Below are 12,345 nucleotides of genomic sequence, written 5' to 3' on the forward strand. Positions count from 1 at the left end.
TTTGAGAATTTGATAAGCATTAGGGCTTATCAAATAAGAAGCACCTCATTTTTATTGCGTTGTTTTGATTACGAGGAGATTGCTAGTGAGACTCGTAATTCTGTCTCTGCTTGAAACGCTCCCTGCTAGACACAGGAAACCACAACAACATTTATCCTCAGTGTCAAAGAACTTAACTAATGTATCAATTCTCAGAATATTATATCTTTCTATTGCTAACCCTTTAAACTTACTGTATGGGTATTGATCTCCAGTTGTGTAGATTTCAGAACCGTCCCTGAATAAACTATAAGTAAGCCAGTGGGCATTTGGAGAATCAGGTGGACTCCAGGAGAGATTGATAGCAGAAGAACTTTGAGCTTGTCCTCTGGGTGGAGGTTGTTGGGATGGTGCTAAATTACAAAGGAGAGAGCATTTATTAGCAAAGGCAATCAATAAGCACACAAGTAAGCTGAAGTAAGATATCCAACAAAGAGGTCTTTCTGATTCAGGATTACTTTATCAAGAAGACATGCGGTTTACCAAGACATTAATAAACAGAAGGTACACATCATGAGTTCTCTAAAACAAAGCTTTTTATCTATAAGCATAAAACAATTTTGTAGGTCAATGCAGCTGTCATAAAAATAGTTGGGGAGTGGACCACAAAAGTTTACATTAAGCCCTTCTTTCTTCTTCTTTTGTCTTCTTTCTCCTCCTCCTCCCCCTCCTCCTCCTTCTTCTCCTTTTCCTTCTTCTTCTTCTTCTTCCTCTTCAGAACGTATCCAAGGATACACCACTTATTTTCTACTTAATTAATTTAAAAGTTAACATAGATAAGTGACGTTGAAACTTGAAATCTAAGTAGCATAATTTTTGGATTTTTAAAAAGAAGTTTTCCATTCCACTAAGCACAGTGCCTCATCTTGCTTCACAGAGCACAGTGTAAAAGAAAGAATAATAGTTGGTGATACAAATACTCACTGTGTCATGGATATTAAACAGTCTAAATATTAGCAAGAAATAATTTGAATGTACTATATGGATATTCCCACACCTGTTAGAGGTGCAATGTTTGTTAGAAGTAATATGATGGCACACAAGAGCATTCATCTCACTATTTTAGTGATATTTTATATAATGTATGTACACAATATGAAAACATTGTCTCTTATCACTGCATACTTTCCTCAGTCTCCCTCTTTTCCTTCACTCAGCACCATCCCCTCTCCCCGCCAGAAAACATAAAGGTAAAGGAGAAAAATAATGTCTAACTATTTTTTAAGACAATCAGCCACCAGTTTATTTATTACCTTCTGGCTTAACAAAATGCATAATCCTCCAACCATTTAGAGAAGCACATCCTACTCAGAGTTTTTCATTAAATAACATATCAAAGTTTTCTGTGTTACCTTACTTTAAAAACTGTTAATGTTTTTGTTAAGAAATCTCAAAAAATCACGTATAGAAATGAATCAAATAATTATTAATTTTTATATGAATTATTTACAGTCACTGGATGATAGGGTTTCAGGAGAGGAGAGAGAGCACATTCAAATTAAGTAATATAATAAAGAGCTTGATAAAGAAACTATTTTCAAAAGGGTAGGCAAAGAATGTAAGGAAACCAGAAGAAATAGAGCAGTACTCTGGGGTATGATAACAGTAGACCTCCTTTACTATTTACGTTAGGGGTCCTCAAGACGACCCCCAGGTTTAATGATTCACTAGGAAGACTTGCAGGACTCATCACATAGTCCTACTGTGGCTAAGATTTATTATAGCAAAAGAATAGAGTACAATCAAGAAAGGGAAAGATACTTGGGTAAGTCCAGGGGAAACCAACTGCAAGGTTCCAGTCACACAGGATATGCCTAATTCCCCGGGCACTGTTTTATGAAAATATGTGAAATGTTGCCAACCAGGGAAGCTCATTAGAAACTCAATGCCCAGGGTTTGTATGGGGACTGTTTATGTAGACAGCCTCTGCCTACATGAATAACCCCTCAAATCCTAGATTCTCAGAAGGAAAGCAGGGTTAAGCATAAACCATTTGGTTGGATAAAATTTAAGAGACAGTCAGCCACTCTACCTGTTCTGGGGATGGTGAGAACTCTCACAAAGTCTAAGTTCCCAGATGCCAGCCAAAGGCTAACTTTGCAAGCAGGTCTTTCTATAGATAAGCAATCAGGCCCACTATGTGAGCTTTTTTCTAACATGCTATGCCTAGCTTAAAGGGGCACAGCACTCAGGGACAGAAAGGGCTATAGGAAAAACATCATTTGTTAGGAGCTGTGACTATTCATGGCAGGATGCAACAAGCTCAAGCCCAGCTCAAGACTGCTCCTGCACTGTGACAAGAAGCTGAGGATTAAATACTCCAATTTTCCTTTCTGCCAGCCCTCCAGATGACTGGCAGGCTCCTGTTAGTAGCTGGAGCCAACTGAAAGTCAAAGGGCAAGGGAGTCTGCTGATGCAGACCATACAGAATCTTGGGGCATAGAGTAGGGTAGGGAAGTATGGAGTAGTAAAGTGAAGTTATCCTGCACACCAGGCAAAGACTTTCAACCAAGAGCTATTACTAATTCATCAGCATTCATAAGGGATACGCTCCACTTTAAAGACATGATATAATCCAATAATAACATTTTAAGAAAGTATTTCAAGAGCACTGAATTTGAAATATACAAAATTCCATATATTATGCATAGGCTTCCTAAAGACAATGCCTCTAATCCTAAGGGAGATAATACTGATGTCATATTTTTCAAGGAAAAATATTCAAACTAGATACACTCTCACTCTTCCCTTTTATCTTTTCTCCTTCTTTGGAATTTGCATTGTTATATTAAAACTCTAACTGTCCATATGCCTAGTTAGATATAGGACAAGAATAGTACCAATCTCAAAATGACACAGGAAAAGAGAATCATTTCCAAAGAGGACCTTATATTTTTGAATTCAGAAATTTGCCATATTCGACATGGTCTTTTGGATTGGTTGAACACGGCCAGTGCATTTGATCTGTCAGTGATTTTTAATTTAGGGCTCCACATCCTGTTATGAGCCACAAAGACTCATAAACTGTCTCATTTATAGCCCTCTCAAAAAGCCTTGTAATCTATGGTAATTGAATATTTTTAGTGAATATTAGTCACAACATCTAAAACTCTGCATGCTATCAGGAACACAACAGATTTCAGAGTTAAAGCAATCAAAACTGACCTTCAGACTATTTTCTAAGACAGCAACATACTTTTGGGATGACTGAAAGAAAGATATATGTTTCCATCCCATGTCAAAGGGTATAGAAAATGATTTGCATTACTTGAACATTTCCTTGGCAACAAACATTCACATACACAAATACACAAACAAGCTCTTTCAAATGTTTAAAGCTGATTACTTGTTATGACCATCTCTAATCACAATCTTGCCCAACTTCACAGTATAAATGATTAGTGCCTGTTTGACCCTGAAATGAGAATGTTCATAGACCTGAAGCCTTAGATGATTCAATACCACTCAGAGAATAAATATTATGAAGGCCTGGCCATGAGATAACCTGAATTCACCCTTTTGTGTGCTGAAAGGGGAATTCTGAGAAAACAGTCACATATTCATTCATCAAAATTGCCAAGTGTGATCTTTGCATTTGCCAGACTCTCCTGTAAGGAAAGACAGTATCATATCGTGACTACATCCATTTGTTTGGAGCCATGAGTTTTAATCCTGGCTTAGGCACTTTGGTAATTTTGTGATTGTAGTCAAATTTTGGTTGGCCTCTCTGAATCATTCCTCATCTATAGTTAGGGGAAGATAACATCTGACTCTCAGGGTTATTTAGAGTATAAAGTGAATGTGCGTGTATCCCTTTTTCATGAAAGGCTGGGAACACTATGCCTATGAGAACAGGTGTCTAGTCTCCCTCTGTCTTTTTTTCTTGCCATCCTTAGGGGGTTGTCCTTGTGTACATGGTCCCAGGAGGATGACCACCAAGTCCATATCCAATTCAACAGGAAAGGTAAAAGGAGAGATGGAGGACATGCCCCTTGCCTATGGGAGCACAACCTAGGACTCCCACACATCACTTCTGCCCATGTCACTTCAGCCAGAAACTTGGTGACATGGCAACACCTAACTACCAGGGAAGATGTTGCCATGAACCCAGCTCCAAGTACTGTTAAAATGAAACAAGTAGAAGACAGTTATTGAGAACAACTTAAAAATATCTTTTATAGACGCAATTTAAAATAGAACAATATCTAGAAAACTACAAAAAACATTTAAAAACTAAAAGGAGATAGGAGTGCTTCTAACTATGGCAACATAAAGAGTTTAGTGATATAAAATTTAATGAAATCATCAAAATAACCTTTCTGTGAGCTCTAAATCAACCACAGGCAAACAAAAAGTTAAGAACATTTACTCTTGAAAAACTAGTAGAGCTTTGAGTAGTAACAGTAGGAGTCTATGGCCTTTTTGTAGGGGATTATTTCCACAGTACCAGTACCATAGTCAGGTGTGTTGGTTTTACCAGTAGGGCTGACTATAAATAATAGCTTTGGTGCCATAAGGCACTGACTTGATTTGGGGTTGGCAGCAGAAATTCATAGCTTTGCCGCCAAAAAATTGGCACAGTCGATTGGGAACAAGAGGGAAAACTCACAGGTTTTCTAGCCTGAGTATATGCTCCCAGCTAGGTTAAGTGGTGAATTTACCAGATTATAAACCAGGAGATCCTGGGTATGATAGAACCATGGGAGGCCTGAGATGAGCTCTCCATAGATTCCTAGCTGGCTGGAAAACTATGAAGGTATGGGGAAAATCCATGAGAGCCAGGGAAAAATGAAGGCCAAAGAAGAACTGAGAACTAGCTATAACTCTGAAAATATCCCCCAAACCATACACATATTGATTGGCAGAAGCTATATGGTCTGGAAGTATTTGAGCACAGACATTGCCCAAATCTTTCGCTGATTCAGACACAGTAATGACCCCTAGGAAGCCAGGCTGTGAGTAAAAATTAAAATTAAAAAAAAAAAAAACCTGATTAGACGTCAACAGCTGTACACTGCAGTGGAGAAAGTTTTCCACCGTTTAAGTCTATGCAAATTACAAAAAAAAAACAACTAACAACTTAAGTGTTTTCAACATAAAATTACAACACAGAGAAACTGAACTGTACTCATAAAAATAGCAGTTGAAAGAAACAGACTCTGAATGATCCCCAGTATTGAGTACAGCAAAAACCATTTCAATGCAGCTATTATAAATATGTTCTAAGAGTTAAAGAAAAATCTGATGATGATTCAGGAAAAAGGGAACTTTAATACAGAAATAGAATGTATAAAAACATTCTAAATTCTAAATTCCAGAGCTGAACAATACAGTAACTGAAATGGAAACTTCCCTAAAAAGGCCTCAATGACAGATTTGAAAAGAAAAGAGAAAGAATCAGTGAACTTGAAGGTAAAGCAAGAGGGAGGGGGGCTGGTGGGTGGCTCAGTCAGTTCAGTTTCCAACTCCTGGATTTCAGCTCAGGTCACAATCTCAGGGTCATGAGATCAGATCAGTGCTATGTAGCACTCAGTGCTGGGCGTGGAGCCCGCTTAAGATTCTCTCTCTCTTTCTCCCTCTCTTCCTCTCTCCCCCTCCTTCTGTCCCTCCCCTACTAGCATAGACGCTAAGAAAAAAAAGTATTAAAAAAAAAGCAATATGTAAAATGTAATGATACAGCAATGATTTAGCCAATCCACAGAAAGGAGAAAAAAATAGAACAAAATGAACAGATCCTCAGATACCTGTAAGACAATGTCAGGTGTACCAAAATATGTGTCATGGGCTCTCCAAAATGAGAAGATAGAGAAAATGGCAGAAAATATTTGAAGAAATATTAGCTCAAACTTCCCAAATTTGATGGAAAACATTTATCTACATTTCCAAAACTACGATAAATCCAAGTAGAATACCAACAGATTCATACCAAACATATCATAGTCAAACTGCTGAAAGACAAAAACAAAACTTCTAAAGGAGTAAGAGAAAATTCATTCACAGTTGAAGAAAAATACAACTAAAGGCTGGAATAAATGATGGAGGCCATAAGGTAGTAGAATGACGCATTCAAAGTCCTAAAAGAAAAAAGAATATTGTTATCAAGAGTTCTATCCAGAAAAAGTCCCATCAAAAAAAGGAAAGAAGGAAGGACGGAAGGAAGGAAGGAAGGAAGGAAGGAAGGAAGGAAGAAAAAGGAAGAAAGGAGGTATTTGCAGCTAATTTTTTAAAAATAGTGGGAGAACTCATTCCTGGCAGACTAGCCCTGCAAGAAATACTAAAGAAATCCATCAGGCTAAAAGGAAATGACACAGAGAGCAAATAAATTGAGTCATGTTGAGGTAGGAAGAATACCAGAAAGGGTAAATATGTGGGTAAACATTAAGGACTCTGTGTGTTATGTGTGTGTATATTCATATTGTTTTCTTCTCTCAAATCATTTATAAAAATTAGTGTTAAAAGAAAATTACAATTATATTAGTGTAATGTAGGGTTTATTATACACACACTCACACACACACAATTACACAGTACCACAAGTCAAAGATGGGGAAAGGAAGGGACCTATATCAAGAGTTTACTTGTTATATTTTACCAGGATTAAATCAGTACGAATCTCAAGTAGACCGTGGCAAATAAAGATGCATATTCTAATTCATAGAACAACTAGTAATAAAATAACACAAAAATTAAAAAGTCAACAAAATATAGTAACCTGATTTTCAACAAGATTAACAAGAACCAAGGAGAAAATAGTCCTTTCAAAAAACTATGCTGGAACAACTGGAAATCCACTTTTGAAATGAATGAAACTGGAAACTCAACTCACAACATATCTAAACATTATTTCAAAATGGATCAAAGACCTAAATCTAAGAGCTAAAATTGTAAGACTCTTATAAGAAAACATAGGGGGAAAATCTTCATAACTTTGGATTTGACAATAGTTTCTTAGATATGCCACCAAATGTATAAACAACAACAAAAAATGGACAAATTGAAATGTATCAAATTTTAAAACATCTGTGCTTCAAATGACACTATCAAGAAAGCGAAAAGAAAACACACAGAATGGAAAAAACATATGCAAATCATATATCTAATAAAGGACATGCGCCTAAAATATATAAAGAACTATAACAACTCAGTAACAAAGACAAATAACCCAATTAAAAAATGGGCAAATACCTGGAATACACTTTCTCTAAAGAAGATACACAAATAGACAAGAACTATGAAAAGATGCTCAATATTACTAATCACTAGGGAAATGGATATCAAAACTATGATGAGACAGCATCTCATACACATTAGATGGCTACTATAAATAAATAAAAAATAACAATGTTGGCAAGGATATGGAGAAATTTGAGCCCTTGTGCACTGTCAGTAGGAATTTAAAACAGTAAAGCTGCTGTAGAAAATAGCAAAGCAGTTCCTCAAAAAAATTAAAAATAGAATTACCATATGATCCAGCAATTCCACTTCTGATTATATATCCAACAGAACTGAAAGCAGAGCCATTGAAAGCAGAGTCTTGAAGAAATGGCTGTACACCCATATTCATAGCAGCATTACTCACATAAGCCAAAACAGAGAAGCAACCCAAGTGTCCATTGATAACTGAATGGATAAGCAAAACATGGTACATGCATACAATGGAATATTATTCAGCCTTTAAAGAAAGGGAATTTTGAGATAAGCTACAAAAGGGATAACCCTTGAGGACATATGATAAGTGAAATAAACCGCATGCAAAAAAGGCAAATATTTTATGATTTTACTTATATGAGGTTCTTAGATTATTCAAAATTATAGAGAAAGTAAAATTGTGGTTACCAGAACTGGGGCAAATGGGAGATATTATTGTTTTATGGGTATACAGTTTCCACTTCACAAGGAAAGTTATGGAGATGCATGGTAGTGATGGTTGAACATTATGAATATATTTAATATCACTGAACTGTGCCTTTAAAAATGGTTAATATGGTCAATTTTATGTCATATATATGTCACCACAATAAAATTTTTTTTTTTTAAAAGCGTTAGCTACAAAAGCCTCTCTGATAAAGTAAGGATAAAGGAAAAATATAAGTGATAAAAAGACAGATAAATAACCAAAGGTAAACAAGAAGTGAATAGTATCAAGAAGACTTAAACACAAATGAGCTATAAATTATATGTATATATTTATATACACAGTTAAGTTCATAGTTAGAAGTTTAGGGCAAACGAAATTTCATTTCATTCACTAGTAAAGCATACAGAACACAGAATTATTTAATACCTGTTTTGTATTACCTCTATCAAGGAGAATGACTATCATTTTGAAAGCATGAAACAAATATCAATGGGAAAGAAATGAATCAGGAAATAAGGAAGCAGATTGTAAGAGAGGGTCTAACTACCTTATCTGAATTCAATTCTCCTGTACTCTGGAAATTATATGCTCAAGATTCCCAACTCAACTCCCTGTCAAAAAAAAAAAAAGGAAAAATTACAAATGATATTGCTAACCTATTGCCAGTGGAAAGATAAAGAAGTGGAAAAGATAACAGTCGTAATCCTGTGGTTCCCAAACTGTGTAGAAGGACTCCATGAAACATTCTAATGTTCAAGGAAAACACATGCTTGACATCTGTTGGACACAGAGGAAAATACCAGCCCGAGGTAGTTCACAGTTTCAACAATAGATAGCACTACATTCCTTTCAATAGCATCATATCTTTGTGAAGCTGATTGTTCCGGCTGTTGCTAGGATAAAAAGCAAGTACCATGTAAAAATCAAGGTGGAACAGGAAGGAAAGCAGGCTCCCTTCATACTCATGCCACCGTCAGCATTTCCTGTGCCCCCCGTTCACTCCCTTTTACGGTGAGTCTATCCATCACTTCTGCTGACTATGCCTCAAGCTCTTTGAAAGGCAGGAATCTTGTCTAACTTTTTTTCTTGAATGAACTACCTCTGTAGATAGTTTCTAACTTTGCCCAGTGTTTTGTAAATTTTGTGAAACACACACCCAAAACAGCAGCAGCAACAACTACTCCAAGTGGTTGAACAAATGTATTCAACACTAAGGATCACAATTTTAAAGAGAAAATTTAAATATATACATAGATAAATGTGTGTGTGTGTGTGTGTGTGTGTGTGTGTGTGTGTGTGTGTGTGTGTGTCAACTCAAGGCATTTCCATATATATATATGGAAGAATAGGAAAATGAAAGTTTTTTAATTGGAAACATTTCGAAAGACAAGAAGATTCAGCCCAGAGAAGGAAAGACAAAAGATAAAACTCCATGTCTACCACTACGAAGAAATGTAGGCCAGGTGTTCAGTGAACCAAACTGTCCAGTTTTGCCTGAGGTATAGTTCCGAGACTGTGTCTTAGGTGTAAGAATAGGTAGAAAAAAGTGGAGCAGATGTCAATATTTTCACACACACACACACACACACACACACACACACACACTAATCAAAATCGCTAAGATTCAGGATGTTATATGGAAGGTTCTCACAAAATGATGATCTACAACCGACATCCCAAACAATATGTTGGAATTCCTGTCGTACAGAAATCAATCAATTCTATAGTTAATCAATGAATAGCAAATATTAATTAAATTCTCAGTGAAATCCAGATTTATATTTAGACTGTATTTACACAGAAAAGTAATTACGATAGTCCTTTCCCAAAAGAAGCATATATGCCTACAATTTTACTTATACTAACACCCAGAGAGACCAAATAAAACACAGGATACTGAAGATAAACTACACAGGTACAAAATCTGAATATGTCTTGTTAATCATTACCTACACCCTGCCTTCCCCTACCTCGAAATCTAGTAAGGTTGCTGTGGAGCCCCATATTTTCTTACTTATTTCTCTCTCCCTTAAATGTAGATAACACAGTTCCAAGCAAGCTTGTTTGTGATGATTTGTCCTGACTTATGGCATTCCCTCGCACTGTGACTCATGATAGTCCCAGGACACCCCAAGGAGAACATGCATTGTACAATATGCTGTAGAGTGCTCCTTACCACATGTTCTCAGCAGGCATTTCTTAGAAATTCTGGAAAAGGTAAGGATATATGATCTTAGAGTAAATATAAATAAATCATCAATATGCTATGAAACCGTAGGACTGCAGGTGACCTTGACAAATCAAGTCAAGACACTGGAGAATGGTGTTGAAAAGTCAAAAGATGCTAAGATGTAATCTTTGACTTCTGGGAGTTAAAAATAGAAATGTGAGAGATATTTAAACAACTAATACAACCTGCAGAAGAAATATCAAATATAGGAGTAATATGTTATGATAAACAGTGATAATTGCTATAATATCAATAAGCAACTAATAATAGCGTGGTACCCATAAAATTTGGTGGATTGGAGGACATAACTCATAAGACATAAGAATAAATCTCTCACGTGTTATAGAAAATTGGCTGGGAACGTCCTTGTTTGGTGGGGTGACTGATCATTTTGTTTTAACCAGTAGTGTTGATTTTTCCACTGAAAGTCCTGTGTCACTGGAAAGTCCAATGTCTGGGGGAAAACCAGGACTCTGGTCACCACACTAGTGATTCCATTCTAACAAAATGTTTTAAATTTCCCACTACTAACATAATCACCATTTCAATAATCTAATCAAGGAAGAAGAACACAAGTTTCATTTAGTGTAACTGTTTTTTTTCCATTTCCCACCTAAATTCTCCACCTTGTGCCTAAGCCTTTCTGATGGGTTCTCAATGGAGAAAGAAAATAACAATATACTCTTCTCTGCATGATGTTTTTTCCACCAGCACAGGGCCAAAGTTCACTTACTTTTGCTGCAGCCCAGTGGATTGTTCTCATCCAAATGGCTTGCCCTGGGAACACAAGTATCACACTTGGAGCCAGCGACAAATCGTTTACAGAAACACTGGCCCGTGACCAAGTGACAGGTTTCATTCAAGGCTCCTGAGAGATGACAATTGCAAGGCTGACATCTGAAAACAAGACAAATAAACCATCAAAGAGAATAATGTTTTGATTAATAATTCATAGTATAAGTTACATTTATCAATAACATTGTGAAATAAGATGGCCTGTTTTAGCCAATATGTTGAAAAGAACACTTGAGCTAAACAAATAAACAAACACAACATCAAACAAGACAGCAAAAGAATACTTAACAAAATGTTGTTCATGATAAAATCTCTATGAAGCCTCCCCTTTGTAAACTAATTAATGGCCAAAAAAATTGTTATATTGCTTTTTTCATGCCACGATACATCTTATGGATTATTTTGAATGCCACTTGTTCAATTAAGAATACTGTAAATTTTGCTTTCTCACAAAAGCAGTTCTTTTGACAGCTAAAAATTTAGATTAGGTAACCATAAATCATCTTTCCAAGTATCTATCAAGTTATGAAGCAGAACACCAGATGTGATAACCATGGAACTCCCTAAAAATCTTGAAATTCTATATTTAGTTTTATAAAGACTAAATTTCACTAAGAAAAGAGTTTGAGGAAGACATGTTCCAGTACTGTCGATGCCTTAACATAGGTTATATTTCATTTTCTATTTTATGTACTAAACTCATTTATCCAGAATAGTTGGAGAATAAAGCATTTTTCTGATTTATTAAAAGATGTTAATGACACAAATATAATGAGATAACTTCATTTCAACTTAAATTTCTTGGACCTAAAGTTGTTTGTAAAAATCACTGGCCTGGCATTTTGCCATGATAGAAGCTAAAACCTGTTTCCTCTGGGTAAGTTATTCAAATTCTTAGCGTATGCCAATGTCATTGATCAGGATAAGCAATTTTGGCACCGTGAAGTGTTAGAGAGGCAAAAACAGCACATGGAAAAAGACAACTCGCTTGTAAACAGAAACTTTCTATGTGGCACATTTAAAACAACATTAAATGGATTCACCTCTATTTTCTAATAAAGATCCTGGATGGATAGTTTCTTTATCCCCCTGCAACTTCTACAGTGTGATCTCTCGGGTAATCATTCAACACCCTTAAAAATCCTGATAAAAGCAAAGGACTGCTAAATAAGCTGCAAATTTGTTTTATGGACTAATATCACCTTGGGAATAAATAAAGTACAGTTTCTCTTGAAAACCACTATACTGTAGTTTGCCCTCTTTATGTCATGATAAAAGGACATTTCCCCCCTACAAACCACTATATTAAGTCCTTTATGTAGAAACATGCATCAGAACTCCATTTCAAATAGATATTTTATTTAGGCTACTTAAGTATCAGAGCTGAAGAAAATTATGCACTGAAATTAAAATGGAATTATAG

General features: G+C 35.9%; 1 protein-coding gene across 1 annotated transcript in view; it reads right to left on the reverse strand.

Moving 5' to 3' along the window:
* Nucleotides 1-12,345, reverse strand: part of USH2A (usherin) — a 676,313-nt gene that overhangs the window by 502,844 nt on the left and 161,124 nt on the right. The window contains exons 15-16 of the mRNA XM_026517347.4: nt 10,861-11,024; nt 234-392 (exon numbers count right to left, since the gene is read on the reverse strand). Coding sequence (XP_026373132.2) covers nt 234-392; nt 10,861-11,024 — 323 coding nt within the window. The remainder of the gene's footprint in view (nt 1-233; nt 393-10,860; nt 11,025-12,345) is intronic.

The sequence above is a fragment of the Ursus arctos genome, unplaced genomic scaffold (genome assembly GCF_023065955.2).
Source record: "Ursus arctos isolate Adak ecotype North America unplaced genomic scaffold, UrsArc2.0 scaffold_2, whole genome shotgun sequence".
Classification (NCBI taxonomy): Eukaryota; Metazoa; Chordata; class Mammalia; order Carnivora; family Ursidae; genus Ursus; species Ursus arctos.